General features: G+C 36.0%; 2 protein-coding genes and 1 long non-coding RNA gene across 5 annotated transcripts; 1 reads left to right on the forward strand and 2 right to left on the reverse strand.

Moving 5' to 3' along the window:
- Positions 1–7582: 7582 nt before the first annotated feature.
- On the reverse strand, positions 7583–11375 carry LOC148312454 (uncharacterized). 2 transcript variants are annotated; one of them, XM_088276826.1, is made up of 3 exons: positions 11109–11375; positions 10291–10418; positions 7583–9261 (listed from the first exon to the last, which is right to left on the reverse strand). In XM_088276826.1, the coding sequence occupies exons 1-3, from the start codon at positions 11119–11121 to the stop codon at positions 9010–9012; spliced, it is 393 nt and encodes a 130-aa protein (XP_088132952.1). In that variant the 5' UTR covers positions 11122–11375; the 3' UTR covers positions 7583–9009. The 2 variants fall into 2 exon arrangements, with proteins under 2 accessions (XP_088132952.1, XP_088132949.1); XM_088276823.1 differs by having other exon boundaries at positions 10291–10421.
- A 1489-nt stretch (positions 11376–12864) lies between these two features.
- LOC148312455 (polycomb protein Sfmbt-like) lies at positions 12865–18985 on the forward strand. 2 transcript variants are annotated; one of them, XM_088276813.1, is made up of 5 exons: positions 12865–13536; positions 14160–14354; positions 14442–16109; positions 16513–16934; positions 17550–18985. In XM_088276813.1, the coding sequence occupies exons 1-5, from the start codon at positions 13125–13127 to the stop codon at positions 17856–17858; spliced, it is 3006 nt and encodes a 1001-aa protein (XP_088132939.1). In that variant the 5' UTR covers positions 12865–13124; the 3' UTR covers positions 17859–18985. The 2 variants fall into 2 exon arrangements, with proteins under 2 accessions (XP_088132939.1, XP_088132945.1); XM_088276819.1 differs by lacking the exon at positions 12865–13536 and adding an exon at positions 13545–14081.
- On the reverse strand, positions 18710–21361 carry LOC148312456 (uncharacterized). Its single transcript, XR_015839177.1, has 2 exons — positions 20568–21361; positions 18710–20514 (listed from the first exon to the last, which is right to left on the reverse strand). It is a non-coding gene; the product is annotated as an uncharacterized LOC148312456 (long non-coding RNA).
- Between the last annotated feature and the right edge of the window lie 2730 nt (positions 21362–24091).

The following is a 24091-nucleotide window of genomic DNA, read 5'->3' on the forward strand; positions in this document are numbered from 1 at the left end:
AAAAAGATCTGTTGCATAGTAAACAGTTCAATAATAAGCTTAATGTGTACTTTTAATACGTTTTATTATATTCTTAAACTTTAAAAACGATCTCCCCAAAAATCAAGTTTGTTGATATATGACGTTGTTGAAAGGAGTGAGCGCTTTATTTTCCAAATCATTTCGGCAATTTTCTATTTCTTATAATTTATCCACAGAAGCACCCTTGAGGTAGTATTTTCAAAAATGTTGCTTACATTTTTTCCAATTAGCATTATAAAATTATAAAATCAATCACTATTTATGGAAAATCCACTTAAATGTTTTGTATTGTGTCAGACTTAATTGAAAAAGAGTTTGCAAACGTCGATTTATTCATAAAAGATATTTTATTTTGAACTTAAATTAAATTTATAGCCTGCTAAAAGTTTAAACCACAGCATGAAAATGTTGTCTCTAAAATATTTTACTATTATATTGTAATTTTTACAGTAAAGAAAGGCTTTTATATAAACTGGAGCCATAATAAATTTATTAAAGTTACCGAAAAATGTTTCTAACATTTTCCATAAAATTAAAACGCAATCGATACTTACTAAGTTCTTCTTATACTAACCCTTATCTGCACCCAACGGTGTATAGGGCACTGTATCGTATTGACGCAGTTGTTATCTTGATCATTACTTACATGAAAGCAAGATGTAAAAACAAACATAGATAATTATGGTCAAGTATTTTTTAAAAAACAAATTTTCTATTAACGTTTAACCGGAATCAAAATATTTATGTATTTCTTAATTTTCTAAATTGTTCATGACTTGACCTTTGTGAATAACGGAGTATAATAATTTATAAGTATTTTTTTAATATATAGCTTTGATAAAAAAAATTAAAAGGTATTTTCTAGAGTTTCTCAAGTATGTGAATATAATCCAGGATTCGGACCTCACATACAAATGAAAAAGTTTCTGCTTAACAAAAAGCTTGCCTCGTCCTACCATAGATGTCTCTAGTGAAGTCTAGTGAAGTCAAGAACTGTGTTTCGAGTTTCATCAATATATCTAAATGTTTCAAGAATTTGAATAGTGTGGTTGTCAATCATGGGTAGAATTGGTGAATGTTACACGTGTGTAAAGTGGTTTAAGAACCAACCTATGACGGTTTTAAAGTTGAAGCCTGAGTAGGGACATGATAAACGGTGTTGCATAAGCCGTAGCTTGATTTCAGAGTCACTTGGACGTTAGGTAATTTCAAAAAAATGTAAGCGCTGTATTTACAGGCCTCCATATTTTTATGTAAAAAATAATGTTATTTATTTGTTTTAATTATATGCATGATAAAATAAATAAATACATTGTTCATATTGCAGATACCTCCGTTAGGAAGGATTGTATACTCGAGGGAGATATCCCCCCCTCCCCCTCCACCCGCATCACTTGCTCTGGCAACCCTCACCTGAAAAAAGACAAAGAGATTAGTTACCCGAGAGGGCAATAAATAGCGCGGGAAACCGCTGTTTAATTCCATTGACACGGAGACCGTATGGAGTGAGGTTAGGTCGTACCTAGCTACAGGGTGGCAGGAACATTTCCCGGCGCCCGTGATGGAAATGAAACCGTCCTGTGGGAGATACCTCCTGACCGGGCTGTGCCCGAATAATGTCCGAGGACCTACCGAGATTTTTGTTAAGTGTAGGTAATTTATAACCTAACCTAACCTAACCGAATCTAATGTGACGCATAGAATAACCTTATCTAACGGTTTCAACTCATATATATATATATATATATATATATATATATATATATATATATATATATATATATATATATATATAATTTCCAAGAATTTGAGTAGTGTGGTTGTCAAGCAAGGGTAGAATTGGTGAATGTTACACGTGTGTAAAGTGATCACTTAAATCTATAATAATAATAACAAAAATTTTGGATAATTTATACAGCGCCATTTTCGTAAAATACTACACATAAAAAGACGGCCGTAAATCCTGTAAATGCCTAGACTTCCATATTCTTCTTCTAAAAATAATATTTCTTATTTTTATCGATAATGCTTATCTCAACCTTGCAGAATGCAAGACTAAGATAAGCACTATCGATAAAATTAATAAAGGTGTAATATGGTCTGCACGTGTGAAACGAATAAGCGAGAAAAAAAACAGTAAGGAGAATGTAGTTAGAAATGATGGCAGAGGAAGACTGAGAAAAACTTGACATGATAAGTATTTCAAATACTCCAAAATGGTCAGGTCATTTTGGAGTATTTGAGTTTTTCCCTATCCACCATTCGAATATCTTTCATACATCGTTTTTCCGCACGTCCGTCTGAAAGGTAGATACATAAAAATGAGATATTCAATCAAAAGAAAAAGTTTGCATTACGTAATTAAGTGCATTCTTTCGAGTGAGCCCCTGTAAGCTGTTCTCATGTGAAATATTTAGAATTTCCCGTCGGAATTTTCGCGAAAATTCTTTGTTTTAATTTAATGCATAGCCGGCTTGAAGTTGCGCACCTCATGTGTTCAGCTAAAATCCTCTCCCTTAAAGTTTGCACCGAAATCCGCTTAGCCTGGCAACTAACCAAGTTTTAAGGCTGAAAAATTCTCTGCGCCTAAATAAGTCGTCGAGGCTTGATAAATTTCACCCTGTTAACCCTTTGTCCGCCGAAAGCGGAGGCCTTATTTTCTTTGCCCGGTAAGCTCACAAAGAAATTTCATTACAACGGAATAAATAATTTCTCGACCGCAAACGCAAAAAGGGTTGAACAATAATCAAGCGTTTGCTTATGCGGACATATGTATGCAATGTATGTTTACCTTGCGACTACAACGGAATACAATCTCTTTTTCGTTTGTAATGAATTAATGGAAATAACGTTTATTTTATAAAACTCCATTTTTCGAAAAGAAGGATGAAAGCGGACTGGATGTAGTCGAAAAGCAGTACACAATGAGGTCCTGGTTCCAACCCTCATCCATATAAGTAAAGCATGGAGTTACATATTGCTCACTCCTTTCAAGAACGTCATAAATCAAAAACTTGATTTTTCAGGAGAACGTTTTTAAAATTTAAAAACATACTACAATGTATTAAAAGTAAATATCAAGCCACATATTGAACTTTTTTCTGTGCAACAGATCATTTTAGGTGAAACCTGAAGGTTTTTCCTCCATTTGAAAAATATTTAGTTTATTTTAAAAAAAAATTGAACAATACCTTTCCTTCAAAATGTAAAAACAACACTTTCTGCCCTGTAGCGGGTAAATATTAAGTTAAAAATATGCCTCTTTTGCTGGGATATAGTACATTTTATGGGCATTCCGAAAACATGCACAACTGAAAATTGACGATTTTTTATTTATGACGTTCTTGAAAGGAGTGAGCGATATGTTTACCTTCCGACTTCAACGGAATACCATCGTTTGTAATGAATTAGTGGAAATAACGTTATTTATTGATTTGGCGTTTAATTTGTACAACTCTATCTAAATCTATTTGAATCTATCTAAATAGTCTACCAAGTTGTATTTTATTAAAAACACATAAAAATAAATATTGTGACAGTTGTTTCGCCTAGTTATGGCATTTTCAAACGAATGTGAAGATTAAATGGACTGACGGTCCTTATGTAGCTATACAAATTGGAATTGTAGACTCAAAAAATCTGTGTTTGATTTAAAAATTAATACATAAAAGGAAATAACGTTTATTTTATGAAACTTCTTTTTTCCAAAAGAATAATGAAAGCGGACTGAATATAGTCGATAAGTAGTACATAATAAAGTGCTGTTTCCAACCCTAGAGTACGTAAGTAATGCATGAAGTTGGCAAAAGAAGAATGAAAGCGAACTGAATGCAGTCAAAATACGATCCCTCAGACGAATGTACGGCAAATTGTATGATAGATGTTTGAATATTTAAATAAGGAAAAAATGCAGGACTGTGATATCTATCGATTATTGATATCGTAGTGTTAAATGAATATTTTCACACTAATATTGGTTCCATATTACTCTTGACTGGTACCTGAAGCGGAGGACTGATCACCTTTCCTTCACGTGTTAACACTGCGTTTGTATGATGCAGTGCCCTATGCACCATTGGGGTGCGGATAAGGGTTGTGAGTGTTAAGAATAACACAGACGAAAAAAGGAATTTTCTTCTCCGCGTCTCCGAAAGTTGGGAGAAGGGGGCTTTTGAATCTGGTCTGTTTAAATCTCAACTCGCGCTGTTAGATTTATTCCCTCCTATTAAATACAATCGCTTCGTCGACGAGAAAACATTGCAGCTTCTTCTCGCAAACTTCTCGCACGTGTAAGTATTAGCATTAGGTAGACAAAACGAATATATCGCTCACTCCTTTCAACAAAGTCATATATCAAAAATCGACGATTTTCAGTTGTGCATATTTTCGCAATGCCCAGAAAATGTACTTTATCCCAGCAAAAGTGGAATATTTTTAACTTAATATTCATCCGCTACAGGGCAAGTGTAGTTTTTGTATTTTGAAGAAAAGGTATTGTTTAATAAGTCTTTTTAAATACACTAAATATTTTTCAAATGGAGAAAAACTTTTCAGGTTTTACCTAAAAAGATCTGTTGCACAGTAAAAAGTTTAATAAGTGGCTTGATATTTATTTTAATAAATACCAAGCCACTTATTAAACTTTAAAAACGATGTCCTGAAAAATCAAGTTTTTTTTTTATTTATGACGTTGTTGAAAGGAGTGAGCGATATCTACCTACATAATATGACTAGCGACTGAAATTTTAGCAATCGCGTTAGCCGTGTATTTTTTTTATTAGTAAAGACATTTTCTTTTTCTTTTTTGTAAAACATCTAAGCAATATTTCTAGGTTACATATATTTTTATGAAAAAATACCTTTATATTACACTGGGCAACAATTTACAACTTTTATTTTGTAACTGGCATAAAAATACCTGATCTTTATGCATTTTGCATAGCTGAATTTAAAAATGAGAGCAAAAAAATCAAGCACGTCAGATCTTTTAGTTATGGATATTTTTAATCCTTATATTGACTAAAGTTTATCTTATTATTTATGTATAAATATATTTAAACATATAATGCTATCGTTTTCAATATAAATAAGATAACATATTTCCACAGTTACTCCATAATTATCAATACTTTTTTTTTAATCCCTTGGACTAAAGCATGTCTATATACCAACCACTATTACGGTTTCAACGTACAGGGTCCATACAAACAATTATGTGACTATAACATCAAATTTGACGTGATACAAGCTTGTCACCATATAGACATTGAATAAGAACGATTAACTTGGTCCAAATCAGTCATTAAAATTTCAGTTAAGAAATCATTGTTGGCCAGTGTTATTATTTAAACCTTCTAAAAAGAGAGACAAAATCTTCTTTAGTTTTTTATTGTACGTAAATTATAGTCTGTGTATGTTTATAGGTTTCTTTTTTATAGTGTTTGTGTCTTTTATAATTTTATTTCTAAAAGGATTTTGCATACCTATGTATGTATATGCAATTTTGTTGGAACTGTTTTGTCTTGCGTTTGGGGAATTTTAAAATTATTTTTAAATCTTGATTCGAGTTTTCAGTGCATGTTTCCTGGAAGTAGTTATATGATCGATGTTTTTTTACAGATATTTGCTACTCTATGTACTAGAAATTATATGTATTTTTTCACATTTTTTCAAAAATAATTAACATCAATACATAACTTTACTGTAGATAAACGGATATAATATTATATTTAATTTTACTTTAAGTCTGAGATCTCAAACGTACAAATTCGGAACACGACTACGCTAGGGTACAGACGTGTCTCCGCGCACATTTTTTTAGAATATACATTGAAAAAATATATATATTTTTTTAATTCCTTACCGTTTTTATAGATCTCTTTACAATATTTGGGTATGTCAGTAAAACGATATAGCAATGGAAATAAAGCAGTTTGTCTAATAAAGTCCTCTCTCTCTCTCTCTCTGTCTGTGTGTGTAAGTACAGGAAGCTTAACTATGATTTGTATCCCTTGGTAATGGTATGATGTAAATGCCGAAAAACTTATTCATTCAATACAAAAACGGTGTTTTAAGAAGAAAAGAAATAAAAAGTTTAAAGAAAATTTAGTTACGATATATCGGCTTCAAGAAAAAAATTACGTTAAATGTAACCTATGTTTAAAGAAAATTAAGTTGCGAGCTATTGATTACTGGGCCTTAAATGGCAGATATAGGATTTCAACAAGTTGGCCCCCATTTGCATTTGCAGAAACATTTTCACGTGTATAGCAGCTATATTAATAAGTGATATGATTACGAACGACAAGAGACTTTCACACGAAGGATTACCCCTTCCCAACACAGTCGAGAAAATAAGTTTCGGACGATTCGAAGATGATAAAGATTTTCTCGCACGTGAGGTGAACTAAAAGACATGTAGACAAATCTTTTCAGAGGCCAATCGAGATTTTCATTTTGCGAGACAACTTCTCAGTTTAGTTCGCGTTTGTCACACGTGTGCGCGAGAGGAAGTGAAGTTGCCGAGGGACGCGGACGTGACCAAACTTTCCGGGAAGGTGACGTGACTCGCGCGACTCACGCCGGGTGAACACACAAGTCGATGGTGGGTAGGTACCTACCTATTATCACGATTTTTCATTGGCAAAAAATAAAAACAAAAAAAATACAAAATGATAAGTAGTATTCTTATTGAAATCTCTAACAAAATATGGAAAAGATATATGAGCGCACCTTCAAGACCATACTCGCAATAATAAAATTCATTTAGCTTCCGGCAATGCATAGAGCCGGACGTGAGGTCACGACCATTTTTTTCTTAGAATGCACACTGGATTTATTTTTCATTTTTTAGAATATGTGTTATTATTTTTTTTTTTTACTCCTTGCCTTTAAGAACTCTTCTTTTCAACATTTTGAAGAATTACTTATTTTTTCGAAGAAAAGCTTATTTTTTCAATACAAAAACGGTGTTAAAAAAAAACAATTACGTTGAATGTTACCTGGGTTTAAAGAAAAAAGTTTAAAAAAAAAAAAAAACTAACTAACCATCACGCCGCTTCCCCGCAGGGGTAGGCAGAGAAAATAGAACGCCACACCACTCTGTCTTTGAAAACATTCTTCGCCTCTTCCACGTTCATAAATTTGTTTTACCGTTCTTTCCTCACTCATTCGTTCTACATGTCCAAACCATCTCAACACACCTTTCTTAATTTTATGGATAATGCTTATCTCAGCTTTGCATTCCTTCCTTATTTCACTATTTGCACATCTATCATACATCGTTTTGTCGCACATTCTTCTGAGAGATCGCATATATCTGGATATAGGCCTCTTCCCCTTCTTTCCATTTTCTCCGGTTGGTTGCTACTTGCAGCCTATTTTTACCCACCACAGGAACCATGTTGTCGGACCGTTTTGAGGTCTTCCGACACCTCTTTTGTTCTCCCAAGGTATCCATTGTAGAATTCTTGGGGTCCATCTTGTGAAGCAGGACATATTGCAAGACAGGACACCATACTTACATCAAGGAAAATTATATGGAGAAAAATAAAACAAAAACTTATATTTTTCAGTTTTTATTACTAAAATTTTATCACAATTATGTACACTGAATTCTTTTAAACCAATTTTTAAAAATAACAGTCTGCCCTCAAATATTCCCAAATTTTCAAGCAGAATGATATAATGTTTATCATACATTATACACCTTAAAACTGAAATGAAAAAAGAACAATGATAATACAACCAGGCATTAAATTAGAAACTTATTTTGAGATTTAGTAATCTAGATTTAGAAGTGCTATAGTTAAGATGATGAAGAGATATTTGGGCGCAGCTAGGCAGAGTGGACCAAGTAGCATTATATTGAAATGGAGAAAATTCATGTTAATAATTTAAAGCTTTTCTAAGACAAGTATGAAATTGATAGATAGTTTCATAAAATAAAAATGTCTATTAATAGTGATATTATAGTAGCAAAAAAAGCACTCTTTTCTTTAGTATATTTCCTATATTGTATAAATATTTTATTATTAAACATTGTTAAAATATGGATTTGCAAGACACGAAGTTGTGAAAAGCCAAAAGCAAAAGAATGTACACGGACTAGCATTTGGCTGTCCGCGTACAAGGCAAAATGCTCGGGAGAATTGAAACAAAACATTTAACTCAAAGTTTCAGACTTGCATCTGTATTAATCCATTTAAAACTCTGAATACCTTAAATCCACAAACGGTTTGCCTAGCTACATCCGATCCGACTTAATTGTTTCTTTTAAAAAATGATGTAACGTCAACCTTTCCTTCCCGGTGATATGTATTTACCGCATTTCCTTCGCCTCTAAAAATGAGAATATCAATGTAAAATATAATTGATATGGGCTCAGAATTTGTGCATTCTTCCGTAATACAATTAAATAATTTGTGAAAAAATCGGGGATAGAATCACCAATACACCATGCCCGCGGCTTGATACTGTTTCCGCTCTCCTTTATCTCCTTTTAGTAGCACGCAAGTCGTCCTTTGGGGTGGTTGTGCCGCTACGCCAGCTATGGTGGCTACTTGCAATGTATATTTTTTCTCGTTTTCAGATCCTTACCATAGCTAACATTACAATATTGTTAAATTTCAGCTTCAATTGTGGAGGTGCTCGCCGAAAAGTTACATTTCCAATATTACACAAAAAAAATCCTTTAAAAGCTGTCTGTTTACTTTATTCTATTGAAATCTTAATGAAAGTTGCGACAAAACGTAACCAATCCTGTGTTAAACCAATATGAAATCATTAACAATTAACACTGAACATTTTACAAATAATTTATAATGGAAATGTAACGTTTTGGTGAGGACCTTCACAACTATGGCCAATAAAAGCAACATTTAGCAATATTCACATATTTAAATCACATTATCATATGGTGTACAAAATACATATCACCCTTGTACATGGAAGTTTTTAAGGAAAGGTTGAGCGCTAGTCCCGGTGATATCATTGTGCGGCGGCAGAGGGGGAGGCGGAGGCGGGGCTCTCGTAGTTGGCCTTGTTCTTGATGAGGAAGGCGGCGAGGAAGCTGACGGGATCCGGAGGGCGCTCGCGGGCCAGCGCCGACAGCCCCTGCAGCAGGACGGGAACCACCGTCTGGTCCAGGTACTGCCGGGTGGGCAGCGAGGTCAGCTCCACCCGAGACTTCCTCCCTTGGCTCGTGTCACTTTCCTTCTCCAGCTCCATGTTGATCACTTTCTGAAAACATACAAATATAAACAGAACTTAAATTCAATATTTCTTCTTCATTCTTCAAATTTGTCCACACCCGATATTGCATAGGGCACTGCATCATATAAAAGCAAGTATCTTAGTAGACTCAAAAATCTGTGATTCATTTATAAATTAATACTAAGTTATCTTGATTGTTAACACATGAAGGAAAGGTGATCAGCCCTTTGCTTCAGGTACCAGTCCGGAGTAATATTCAACAGTATTCATAACATAAATGTGGAATTATTTAATGGATGGCTTTTTTAAAAAAATAAATATCAGAGTGATAAAACACTCTATTTGACCCCCCCTGGGAATCGAACTTGAATCCTCCAGTACGGTAGCTAAGTGTGCTGACCATTACAATACGGAGTAGGACAATATTTACAAAGTTGAAACTACCTGATAAAAGAAGTTATAATCCTATCCATATTTTGTAACATAAAAAGCAATATTTCAAGCATTTATAATCACCTTCTAAAATAACTTTGTTTAAAAATCACTATATGTCTTATAACTGAATAATGTTAACCGGTCTCAAAGCAAGCAGTTTCTTCCTCAATTGTTATTAACTTGTTTTGGGGAAAAAATCCGTTTTTCAAAACCAGAAAATATTATGATTTTACAGGATTATTTATATTGTAAGTTATAAAAAATATTTGTCAATATGAATCGTCTCATGTACAACTCTGCCTTGGACAAAGGGTTGTTCTTTGGATTCTTCTTCATGGATATTAGCATAGGATATGTACAACATGCGGATGATCTTTGTGAACGAGTTCACGGTGAAGAACATTACTGGTTTGTGAGAAAGGAAATGGAGGAGGAAAATCAGGGAAAAACTTAAGGAAAGAAAAAGGAGAACGGCAGTAATGCCAAAGGGTACTTGGGGATGTGTAGGAGTCTCTCGAGTAAAATGAGATTTTACTACCGACCCCAAATACAGCACCAAGGCACAATTGCATTAATAAGTAATAAGCAAACCCGCAAATGCATCTGGAAAATATATCTCACCTGAGCAGTAGATGGAATTTTCAAATTTGGTTGGGCCTTTCCCGGTGGCGGCAGGGTCTTTAGGGGAGGGGAGGGTGGCGGCTTGGCTGTGGGTGATGCGGGGGCTTTTGCGGGAGCAGGGGGCGGAGCTGCTATTAAAATTAAATCAAAACTGTTTATTTTTGTAAATAATTTTTACTGCCTTTCAGTCGGCTGTCAATTGAGTGTTTTATTTTGTCTTAATCCATGGCTAATTTATCTATGGATTTATGAGTTTTAGGTGCCTACCTATCTTTCGACAGATTATTCCTACTATTATCCTAATTATAATTACTAAAAGTATATGTATATTTTTATTTGTTGCCACCGAATGTAAGAAGCCACACAGCAATTTGGAGTAAAGGCATAATAAAAGAACGGGATAATGATCAAGAATTAACATTTTTTAGAATTGTACAATTGATTTATTTCTTTCTTCTTGTGTGGATATATCATATTCATATTCTCATTTTACAAATAATATAAAAATGTAAATAAAAAGAACTCCATCGAGAAACCACATTGAGTGGCTTGATGGGTCTGAAAAAAAATCTTTTCCTTTTTTACATAGAGTGAAGGACATCACTCTATATAGAAAAGAAAGATAAGGTGAAGAGTAGGACGAAGTATCAGCAATGTCTAAAGAACTCGAGGTTGCAACTCGTGCTTGTTTAACTGCTTTTTTAAACAACGATCACGAGTCTCTCAAGGATAATAACCCAGAAAAACGGTAAAAATTACCATTCAAATGCCGGATTTTTTAAAAATTGTCTGTATATTATAATTTATAAAGTTTTAACCTTTTGTAGCCATAGTTACTAATGAGTATCTTCAGGTTCGGAGAGATAGATTTCTTTTCAGTGAAACGAGATTTTGAAATTCAATGGGTGTTGAATCTATTTCTTCTTTTTTTAATTATTCTTGCAGTTTACTTTTTTTTAATATTTCACTTCAATTTTATTATTTTGTACGTACAGATCACACGAGACTATGCCGCACATTCGCCATACTGTAATTTTTCTATTCAACCTTTAAATGTATCGAACCCGTTGCACAAAATGATAAAATGTCAGTTAAACAGATATCAGTTGTCATTTATTTAATTTTTTATATTGTTCTTAATAATAAATGGAATTTTTAAATTTTTCATAATACGTACTGCAACGGTTTCAAGTAGGCATAGCGTTGATTTCTTTTATTATTATTTTTTTTGCTGTGCTAAAAATGTGATGTGAAATAAAATATATTTATAAAAAAAATATGCGAATTCAGTAGCACTCTTTGGATAAGTTTTTTGTCAGAGTTGTAATTAGATCGTGACATATTGTTAGATATACACAAGTTTAGACCCCTCCTCCATTTCTTTTGCTTCACCCTGTACTCCTTCACTCACTTCCGTTGTATCCCATCAAACAATTTCTACTCCTAAATCCATAAATTCTGGACCGCATGATTACCGTACCTTCATATAATTAGGGATGAAGTAAGCCCTATCTCTATTTTAAGTTGTGCCCTATGCACCTTAGGGTGCAGATATAGATGAAAGTTAAAGATTTTTTGCAAAATGTTATTTTTCGCAGAATCGCATGTCATTTCAAGTTTTCCTCCACTTTTCCTCCATTTGTACTTCATGTAAACCATTATTTAGTTTTACACCATTTTGTTATTTGGAAACACAGAAGAATCTTATTTCGTTTACTGTCAGGTTTTTGTTGCGAATTACGTTTTATTTCTAAGTGTCCTGTTTGAGAGATTTGATTATACCTACACCGCTTGACCTAGGTAGGTATAATTTGTTCATACGTTCATCAAACAGAACGCACTTTTTTATTTGAATTTGGATCAAAATTGAATTGAAAGCAAATAAAGTGAGATTCTACTATTTTTGAAACGTCAAATGGTGAAATATTAAAAAAAAAAGGTAAAATAGGTTTTCAAGGGCAAAGAAAGATATATAGAAGCGACCATTTTTGGATCAAAATTGAATTGAAAGCAAATAAAGTGAGATTCTACTATTTTTGAAACGTCAAAATGGTGAAATTTTAAAAAAAAAGGTAAAATAGGTTTTCAAGGGCAAAGAAAGATATAAAGAAGCGACCATTTTTGGATCAAAATTGAATTGAAAGCATTATTTGCTCCATTTGTACTTCATGTAAACCATTATTTAGTTTTACACCATTTTGTTATTTGGAAACACAGAAGAATCTTATTTCGTTTACTGTCAGGTTTTTGTTGCGAATTACGTTTTATTTCTAAGTGTCCTGTTTGAGAGATTTGATTATACCTACACCGCTTGACCTAGGTAGGTATAATTTGTTCATACGTTCATCAAACAGAACGCACTTTTTTATTTGAATTTGGATCAAAATTTAATTGAAAGCAAATAAAGTGAGATTCTACTATTTTTGAAACGTCAAATGGTGAAATATTAAAAAAAAAGGTAAAATAGGTTTTCAAGGGCAAAGAAAGATATATAGAAGCGACCATTTTTGGATCAAAATTGAATTGAAAGCAAATAAAGTGAGATTCTACTATTTTTGAAACGTCAAATGGTGAAATATTAAAAAAAAGGTAAAATAGGTTTTCAAGGGCAAAGAAAGATATATAGAAGCGACCATTTTTGGATCAAAATTGAATTGAAAGCAAATAAAGTGATATTCTACTATTTTTGAAACGTCAAAATGGTGAAATATTAAAAAAAGGTAAAATAGGTTTTCAAGGGCAAAGAAAGATATATAGAAGCGACCATTTTTAGAACTTAATACTTCACGGACCAAACAGAAGACCAAGGAAAGCCAGGAATCTATATTAAAAATATGCCACCCAAACGACAATCGATTGGTCGATCTACAATTCAAGCACGAAAAATAAGGGCATTACGAGTTTCAGAATCAGACGAGCACCGAATAACAAGACTGGAAAAAGCTCGAATACGCTCTTCTCAAGCACGTTCATGTGAAACAGAAGAACAACGAATAGCAAGACTGTGTACTGCTCGAGTTTACACTGCTAAAGCACGTTCGTCTGAAACGCACAAACAACGGATAGCAAGACTGAATACCGCTCGAGTCTATACTGCTCAAGCGCGTTCGTCTGAAACAGATGAGCAATGGATAGCAAAACTGGATACCGCTCGAGTGTGCTTTTCTCAACCACGTTCGCGTGAAACAGAAGAACAACGGATAGCAAGACCGCTAGATACCGCTACAGTCTACACTGCTCAAGCACGTTCGTGAAATTTGAATTTTGCGTTTGAAATTTTGACGTAACGTTTAATGCCCTTTTCTTTCTTTTCTGTTTAACTAGACTGAACCACAGCAACGCATGGCCGGGTATAGCTAGCTATATATAAAAAAAACCTAAATGTACATACTTATTTCGTTAGGTAACAGTGCCTCCTAGATACTTTCACCTACCTTTTAATAATTTGTCGCCATTTTTTTCAGTGTTGCTATAATAATAACAACGCTTTGATGCTCTTTCCAGTAATTTCTTTGCTTCTCCTGCCATCTGCTTTCAGTTTTATGAGTTTTGATTTCTATGGTTTCCACAAGCTACCGGCATTGTTTTGATTTGTTAAAATTGAACATGTTTTTATTGTGTAAATTTTTTAAAATTGTAAATCTCATAAATAGTCAAAAGCTCGAATAACTGTCGCAAACGAGGTATGCGCTATGTCTACCGAATACCGATGATTCGTTCGGTGTCCCTAGAAGCTTCATAAGTATGACGGGTAGGACGAGTAGAATTCCGGAAATTTTCGGTAACCTTGTGTAAGTTTTTTTTTGTTTTGTAAAAAAAATGCTTCATACATTAATCTCGATCGGAAACTTTCACTATTTATATTGCAGATGTACACATTGACGGTTTTGATGGTAATTCACGATATTGTGATGTTACTAAACAAAGAATGGCCGCTTCGAGTGCTCAAGCCCAGAATAAAAAAATTAAGCCCATCAATCATCCGAGTTTAGTGCTGAAGTCGCCCATAGCTTATCATGGGGCGTCCGACCTGTCCGTGCTGCCTATAGACAAAGATGGAATCGGTGAGAGCTCTTATACCCTACCCTGTCTAGCGTATGTCGAGTGCGGGAGTCGCGCCATGTAACCCGTCCGTCCGTCCTCTGTTGCAGCCGTATGCGAGAAGTGCGGCGCCATCGGCGTGAAGCATGCCTTCTACACCCGGCAGAGGAAGTTCTGCAGCGTGACGTGCGCGCGCAGCTACACGGGCTACTGCAGCACCAGGACCGGCGCGGAGGATGGCGCGCTAGACGAGTGCGCGCTCCGCAAGCAGGCCACCTACAAGTTCAAGCTCATGGAGAGCGGCGAGGCACTCGTGGGCATGATCCCGCTGGAGCCGCTGCCGCGCCTGCCCGGCCTGTGGCGCGCGGCGCTGGACGACGCCGCGCCGCCGCCGCCGCGCGCCGCGCCGCCCACGCACCGCTGGCCCGAGCGCGAGCTCTTCGGCTGCGACTTCCTGGCCGCGCCCGTCAAGCTCTTCCGCCACGCGCCGCTCGCCGACATGTGGGACAACGTGTTCGAGGGCATGAAGGTGGAGGTGCGCAACACGGACTGCGACGGGCTCTCCCGGGAGCCCTCCGACTTCTTCTGGGTGGCCACCGTGCTCAAGCTCAAGGGCTACATGGGCCTGCTGCGCTACGAGGGCTTCGGCGCCGACGGCTCCAAGGACTTCTGGGTGAACCTGGCCGCGCGCGAGGCGCACCCCGTCGGCTGGTGCGCCACGCGGGGCAAGCCGCTCATCCCGCCGCACACCATCGAGAACAAGTACGCCGACTGGAAGACCTTCCTCGTGCGCCAGCTCACGGGCGCCCGCACGCTGCCCGCCGACTTCTACGCCAAGGTGCACGAGAGCCTCAAGTCCCGCTTCCGCCTCGGCCACGTGCTCGAGGTCGTGGACAAGAACCGCCTGTCGCAGGTCAAGATGGCCGTCGTGGACGACATAGTGGAGAAGAGGCTCCACGTGCGCTACTTCGACAGCACGCCCGACAACGTCAACGGGTTCTGGTGCCACGAGGACTCGCCGCTGATCCACCCGGTGGGTTGGGCGCGGGCCGTGCGCCACGACCTGGCGGCGCCGCCCGCCTACCTGCGGCGCCTGGACGCCGGGGACGCGCACCCCGACGACACGGCGCCCGACATGTTCAAGCACTACTCGCGCCCCGACCCGCACGGCCTGGGGCTGCGCGCGCCGCTGCTCGAGGGCACCAAGCTGGAGGCCGTGGACCCGCTCAACCTGTCCTCGGTGTGCGAGGCCACCGTGATGCGCGTGCTGCTGCGCGGCTACGTCATGATCCGCATCGACTGCTACCCGCCCGACGAGGCGGGCGCCGACTGGTTCTGCTACCACGAGAACTCGCCCTGCATCTTTCCGGCCGGCTTCTGCGCCAAGCGCGGCATCTCGCTGACGGTGGCGCCGGGCGTGGTGGTGCCGGCGCGCGCGCGCCCCGCGCCGCCCGCGCCGCCCTCGCACTGCTTCGTGACGGGTATGCGCCTCGAGTGCGTGGACCTCATGGAGCCGCGCCTGGTGTGCGTGGCCACGGTGGCCCGCGTGGTGAGCCGCCTGCTGCGCGTGCACTTCGACGGCTGGGGGGAGGAGTACGACCAGTGGCTGGATTGCGAAAGTCCCGACATATTCCCCGTGGGCTGGTGCGGCGCCGTGGGTCACCGGCTGGAGGGCCCCCCATCTCCCAGCGCCCCCCCCTCGCAACCTCAGAAGGCTCCAATCAGAAAGCGTGGTCGGAAGAAGAAATTAAAGGGTCAAAATGAACTTCGACAATCTGGTAAGTTCTATGTATGTAAATTATATCTAGGCGAGTTGTGATTATACCAATACAAAACATGATTTATGACGTGATTTAAATCAAAACATGTTTAAAACATGATTTAAGTCAAAATTGCCAATGTTGCGATAAATCATGTTTACTGGTGTAAATGTTTGTTTTTATTCAAGAAAATATGTCTTTATAGCATCGACTATGATATAAAGTATAAAAAGTAAAAAAATGTTTTTAAAAAAACTCACTCCTGGACAGATTAATTTTTAACCATCCGAAGTGTTTTCTGGAAGAATTGAGTTGGGAATTCATTCCGCATCCATATAGAGGGAACCTTTTCTTACTTATCATTTGGTAAAGGATATTTTGGTCATTATTTTAATTGGCATTGCTTTTTCACACATTACAGAAACCAATCGCAGCAATGGTAACCATCTCATCCCGCCGACTGAAAAGATAGCTGACGATCCCATGGATCCCACAGAGGTGTTGAATGAGGACGGAGACAAGGACGTGTGCGATAATTTGCAGGAGGAATTGCGAGAAAACATGCCCGAGGACATTCCGGAGAATGTGCGCGGGGATATGAGTGAAAATGTGCACGAGGATATGGGGGAGGATGCGCGCGAGGACATGCAGGAAGACGTGCGCGAGGACACGCAGGAAGACGTGCGCGAGGACACGCAGGAGGTGGTGCCGGAGGGACCGTCCCTGGCCATCAAGCGGGAGAAAGATGACTCCTGCCCCTTGCCGGAACAGGAGTTACCCATGACCCCCAAGAGGGACCCGGAGAGCCCCATGGATACATCCTGTCCCGTTGATCCCCTCAAGGTACTGCACTCCTTATATTTACATTACCACACATTATTTTGTAAAAAAAAAAATCCGACAAGTATTCCATTTCAATTGATATTCTTTTAAATCTCTACAACTGCTTTACAGCGACTAAAACGCAGCGATAGTTCTTTACCCGCCTCTCCCAAGTACCTGTTGGTGGCTGCATGGTAGAGTAGGTCCATTGGTCCATTTAGCTGTTAATAAATCTCTGTCGCAAAAGTAGAATAATTGCTTGTACCGGGGAAAATGAGTTGTGCTCTTGTAATATTAGTGACTTCATCCGATAACTAGTGATTTTATAGTAAGGTTTAAATACTTGAAAGCGGCCGGGTCAGGAGTCATAACAAAAATAAAGCACTATTTTTTTTATATGCAAACTGATACGCAGCAACTTCCTAAGTACATATTTAATTTTTTCTTTAAACAAAATTGGAAAGACATTGAATGAAATCAGAATTTTTATTTAATTATTTTTACAGAAAGGTTTTTTTTACATGTTTTTTTATGTTTTGTATGAAAAATCATTACAGTGACTTAAAATTGGAATTATTTAAAAATTGTAAATAAAGTTGATGAAATGAATGAGATTTGACTGTGACTGTGTATCAGGAGGAGATGAAGGAAGAAGAGAGCATGTGGATCCCGCGCCTGGCGGAGAGTTCGCTGGCGGAGCTTAGCGTGCGCGGCGCGGTGGAGCCGCTGCACTGGGGCCCTCACCACGTGCAGAAGTTCCTCTCCGTCAACGACTGCGAACCGTACGCGCCGCACTTTGGCCACGTGGACGGGCCGCGTATGTTGCAGCTCTCCAAGGACGACATCCTGCAGCTGCTGCAGATGAAGGTCGGGCCCTCGCTCAAGATCTTCCACCTCATTCAGCAGCTCAAATGCAAACTCAAACCCGCCTCCAAGCTGTACTAGTTGCCGTCGGGGAATAATTTGTTACGGTGATGACGCTGAATAAATCCCTATACAATTTGTAAAGCCCGATTGCTGCCATAACACTTTGTATTCCCTGTCCTCCGAGTAACCGGGAACGTGGCCGACCTTCCTATCGGTCCGCTCTGTAAATATGTATCACCGATTGTATTATGTATACCTCTGCGCGGCAAAGTGGCATCGCATTAGTTATATATAATAAAACTGGCTCGAAGAGCGTTACGCCAATTTTTGACAGATTTTAGGTTAATGAATGGACACCGATCCAGATTTACTGTGTTCTGCCACTATATTGCCTGAGAGAGAGGTATTCTTTTGGATTTACCGTAAAGATTTTACTCGTGTCTTAGTGTTTTTTTTTTCTTTTGTATTAAATTTTATTTCAACTCCAAAAAAAATGATCCTTCAAAATATTTATATATTTCTTTCTCGGCCAATGGAGTATAGAAGCAGTCTGCCAAAAATATATTTATCAAGTACACATTCAGACAGTTATACATGCGCATGGTACTACAGTAAAAGCTTTGTTATTCCAAAGTGAAGGGAACAGAATTCAAAAAATGTTTCACATTTTGAATTGGTCAATTTCAAGGAAGAAATTCCCCGTTCCCCAAATTTAATCTGATGGCAAAACAACATTTCAAAACTAATAAGTATTTTATATATCGGTAATTTTCATTTAAAAGAAAAACTTAATGTTTATTTTTAATGCAAATTATATGATCATGAGTCAATTAAAAATACTTTGAAACATTTCATCTTTATTTTTCAAAGATGCGTTCACTAATTACGGGCACTATCAGAGTACATGGTGCAAGCCGTCTAGTAGAGCGGTAATTTGCTTATGATTTTGCATTGAAAATTTTATTTATTGAATTTTTGTGTGTAATTACAGCAAAATGTTTTTTTTTTAACTATCAAAAGTTTTATATAAAATTTATATTAAAGGGACCAGAATTTTGTAATATTTTTTTAATCACTGGCCGAGTTTGTAAGTATGTATTTGGCAGAGTCAAGAATTATATAGACATTTAACATTCGATAGCGTTGATTTTTATAAATAATTTTACACCCAATGAAACATAATCGGAAGGCACATAATGGATCGAAGTTGATTGGAAAATCCTCCTATACCATTTTAAGATTACATAAAATGTCAATAAAACATAGATGACATCAGTCTTACTGTCGATGTTTCTAACTAGAATAAGGATCTCTTTAGAAAGAAGGGATTTTTTAAAGACTTATAAGACTTATTTGATAACTGTCCTGCATGTCCTAATATATAAAACCTATCCGATATAAAGCTCGTGTTTCAGCTGCCAAATACTACATTCATATTATGATATATATATATATCATATCATATCATAGCCTATGGACATGGATGTGTTTCAACATTTCTGGGATTTGCAGTACTGCACCTTATCACCGTAAAGAAAAGAAAATGAAAGAGATTTATCAATATTAAATGCAATAATTTTTCTCAAAACCATAGAACAATGTTTCATCAATGATTGCATTAAAATTGCTTCATCAAATCGACAATGATATCAAAGAAAAACATACCTTTATTACAGTGCCTAAATACTACAGCTTGTTTTAATGACGATGACGTCGCTGACATTCTGCATGTTGTGAAGAATTATTGACTTCTGTACAAATACTAATCTTGAGAAATCGGTACTCCATAGAGGCGATGAAGATGTAAGAAGTGAAACCTTGAGACGGAAATGAATAACATTTGTACAAGCTCGGGATATAATGGACAATTTAGTAGATTTTTTGGAAGCAAAGAGCAGATGAGACTTTTAATGCTTTAAGTACTTTAAGGGAAAAATTTAAAAAAAAGTTAATACTTAAAAACCGTCATTAATTTGTATTTGTGGACATTGTATTATTATTACATAATATTTAATTAAAAATAAAATTATTTTGTATTCCCGTATTTTGTTTCATACACAATCATAATAAAACTTATTTGAATCAAGTAACATATGGGGTAAAGTTAAGTTGGCAGTTTATTTGGATTCCTGGCATATGAATGAGCTAAGTAATAGTTTTTGAGAGCTAAATAGAGTCCCTTATCCATTAAAAAAAATATATCTATTAAATTCACCTTACATCTCATGTAACATAACATAAATGACAATAATTAGAAATTTGGAAAAACTATGATTTCCTTATACTTTTGATCATTTAAAATATATCAGTACGACATTAGCTTTAGTTAAATTGTTATTATTCATCTTTTTTCTTCTTCATTAGAACAAAAAATATTGTTTTATTCTCTGATAATGTGATACACGTTACACCCATATTGAAATGTTTGACGCTCGACATAACAGGGATTAAAAAAAATCAACTTTTATTACATGTAAACGGACTTCATAATGAGTGAATTACCATTACCATTGTAAAGCCAAGTTTGAACGTACATATATTGATATCTATCTACATGAATGAAATCTGATAGACCGTACCACGCATGTATTGTCTAAATCATTCTATAAAAATTTGATAAATATTCATTTTTGGAATCGGGGAGAAGCCTTCTAATACTCCGCAGGTTTGAATACATCTAATCAATCAAAGTCTACCTATTATTGCCTTCAAATTGCAAGCGGAAAATTAATACCTTTTAGTTATTTTAATTTGGCATTAAAATAACTAAAAGAACTACCTTATTACCTTTTGGTATTTGTTATGTGAATATCCAACACTGAGCTATGTTCAATCTGTCTACTGGAAGCAATACCTGTAGCAGCTACGAAATTACCATTTCCACTTGCATCTTTGCATGCCGTTTAATATAATTTAGGTTATGGTATGCTTATTAATATACAATATAGAGATCCTGCCAGTGAGGATGATCACTATTTCCAGGATTCACTATCAAAAGGCTGAATACGTTTTGCAAAGCATACATTTTGGTGATCACTTATACCATTTTGCGTAAGTTACGAATTAATTTATTATTTTTTAAATATTTCACCGAATTACTGGTCCATTGCAAGGATGATTTCTTGCTTTTACTTTCTGTTAAATCACTTTTTTATAATTATAACTTATTAATTTTACAAATTTATTATAGATTAAAATTAATTGTTATCTTGATTACTTATGAAGTGAATGCAAGGATCAGTCCTGCGCTTGAGGTATCTGGTCAAATATGATATTACAGTATAATTATGAATAATAAGTTTTTAAAAATCATGTATTTTGCCCCAGGGCCTTCTTCGCAGTATTTGAAAACACCAACCACTACATACACAGGTGGAAAAGTGCATTAGTTTTGACATTTAAAATTACTATGTTTCATATTCTCGCAATGGACCGTCAATGTAATAATTTTGATATAATTGCTTATTAGGTTTTACTATTTTGCAATTTCTGTAAATTGTATTTTAGAAATAATTTTTAATTTTTGCCATCGTATTTTAAGAAAAATTATGTATATACTCAAAATAATATAATTTCTTAAAAAAATATATAATTGTTTTTCTTACTGAATTTTTGTTTATTTACACTATGGAAGTCGGTTCAACATCAAAAGTTATCCCGATTGCCCGAGGAAATTCACAAATAACTTTATTGTATTTTTTTCCTTAAATATTTTTTATCTAAGTCCAGGGGTAAGTTGAAGGTTTTTTTTTATATAAAAATTCTAGTGGTGTGTTTCTCTCATCGGCGTTCTAGGTCTCTGATGCATGTCTTATATGTATAAAAAATATCAGACATGGGCAAATGCCTATGTCTGATAGTTACCATTTGGCCTCCCGTAACATTGTAAACGTAATACTGCAATAAAGTAAATAATCTGATGCTTAACAGTCCACTCACCAAATTACCTTTGGAGATTATTTTATCAGTCTTAGGTAATTTTGATTTGGTAATTGTAATGAGAGATTTAATCCTCAACTTCTGGTCCACGCCTTACACCATGTATAGTGAATGATACTTTCAAAAGGAAGATTTCAAAAGTATTGCTGCACAGCGGATCCAAAGTGCAGTATTTACCTTTTTTAGGTAAGTTTTAGTCAATTTAAGTGCATAATGCATTCTGAATTGATATGTAGACTCTTTATTCTACCTAATTATAGTATTCTTAATATGTAATTACAAAAATACAGTCCACGATCAAATGGTGACAATATTTTCATTACAAAGTAATAATTTTGAAATTAGATTCTATTATTTTGTAACAGCCATTGTGTTTGTCAGTAAAAATACTCAATGGTTTGTATCACAAGGTTTATTCCCAATATAAGCGCCATACGATTTTATGTATGATCTACATTGGTCTCGATCCAGGGAAGAAGTGCGGGTTGCCGACGGTTGTTTTCTAGTACACATGCTCCAGGCAACATGGCGGGTATCCATTGGCTGACATCATTCCCCACTCAATGTTGTCATGTTACAATTTCATTAATTGATTCGGCAATCCCTCCGTGGTAATACCTATCCATTTTTAATATAAGTTTTACTTGGTAAATACCACTAATACGGTGTTTGCAAACGATGCGGAATGCATAGAAACACGATGATACATTTTAAGAAATAGTGGTATTTACCAAGCAAAACTTAAATTAAAAATAAATTCTATTAATACTACTGATTTCGGGTAGCTAGGAAAAAAGAAAAAAAACAATAGTTTCCTCTGATAACATTTCTTATGTGTATTTAAAATTGATTTCGGGTAGCTAGGAAAAAAGAAAAAAAACAATAGTTTCCTCTGATAACATTTCTTATGTGTATTTAAAATTAATACAATATTTTTATTACAAATAATATATGACACATTTTCTATTTTACAATAAGATTTTCACATACAAAAGTAGCTAAACGAAATGTTCATCATGTTTCGAGGGAATTTATGAAAAACACTGGGAAATAAGGAAATGTTTAATATAAATTCTAAACTATACTTTTAACAGATCTCTTCATATACTATATTTATTTTGCCGAATTGCATAAACAAGTCGGACTTCGCGTGTGCACGGACCTTTGGCGAAAAATGGGGGTGATGGTTGAATGAAACTTTTTTTTTTCCACCTTGTGAGGTGTGCGGAGAAATTTAGTTATCACTCACGGGTTAACTTTTTTTCAATCTATTACTAAAATAAAAATATTATCGTACTATGGAAAATTTTAAGAGCAAATTGATGACAAATTTGTATCTCGTTCTATATGCAAGTACATATTAGACAGCGAAATAACTAATCTGTCTCGACTCCAATTTTAGAGAGCTCTTTCAAATCATGCTAGTTGATAAATGTATCAATACTATGAAACACCAATGGAAGTATATTCTAGTATCAGAAGAAGTAATCCAATTACAGATATACTTTCACTACAAAATATGTATGTAGTTATAGTAATTGTAGAAAGAAAATAAACGTGGTTTAGGTGAAGTCATAAGATTTTAACCCTCCTAAATTATTTTTGTACATTTTTCATATTTGTAAATATGACAGATTAATAAATAGCTCATCAAATTAGGTGGAAACTTACTTTTATATAAATTTAAAACTAAAATATATAATATGAAACAATTTTTATTGGAAAGTTTGAAATATAATTAATATTGCACTAGATTTCCGGTTAATGAATTCCTTTCTACGCTGAAGTCAACCCATAATAGGCAGCAAAAATTAAGGCCCTTACCCCTAGCCTGCATGGTGGTTATTTGTGTTCATAAAAAAATTGATACAAAACACTGTAAAGCATTTTTAAAATTCACAAAGAAAAAAAAACCTTTCCTAATTGTAATTTTACCTGTTATTAAGTAGTTTTTGTTAATTTAACAACTTTCATGAATTTAATCACTCGCTACCCTGTATTGATAACACTGGTCGAAATAAAAATAATAAACAACTTAATGATTATGCGTCTTTTTACAAGATTTAAAAAAAAAAACAATACATTAAAAGAAAGGTCATGACCGTTTTATGACATTCATGTTTTAGGTAATATTTACAAATAGATCTCGCAAATTTAAATATTTGGTAAAAAGTGTAATTCTTTTATCAAGTATTGTAGAGAAGGCTTTGTTTTACTAGTTTAACCTTTTTACTCGAGTGATGAGCTGGATGCTCGAGACCAAGGGTCGCCTACAGGCTCGAGGTTAAATGAGATAACACAATGTGCCAGCTACTGCAGAGGAAATCACACTAAGGTCCCCAAGCATGTCGGCAAAATGCACCAGCTACTGT

Source organism: Brachycentrus maculatus, unplaced genomic scaffold, assembly GCF_059751285.1.
Source record: "Brachycentrus maculatus isolate JH-2025_06_01 unplaced genomic scaffold, ASM5975128v1 h1tg000039l, whole genome shotgun sequence".
Classification (NCBI taxonomy): Eukaryota; Metazoa; Arthropoda; class Insecta; order Trichoptera; family Brachycentridae; genus Brachycentrus; species Brachycentrus maculatus.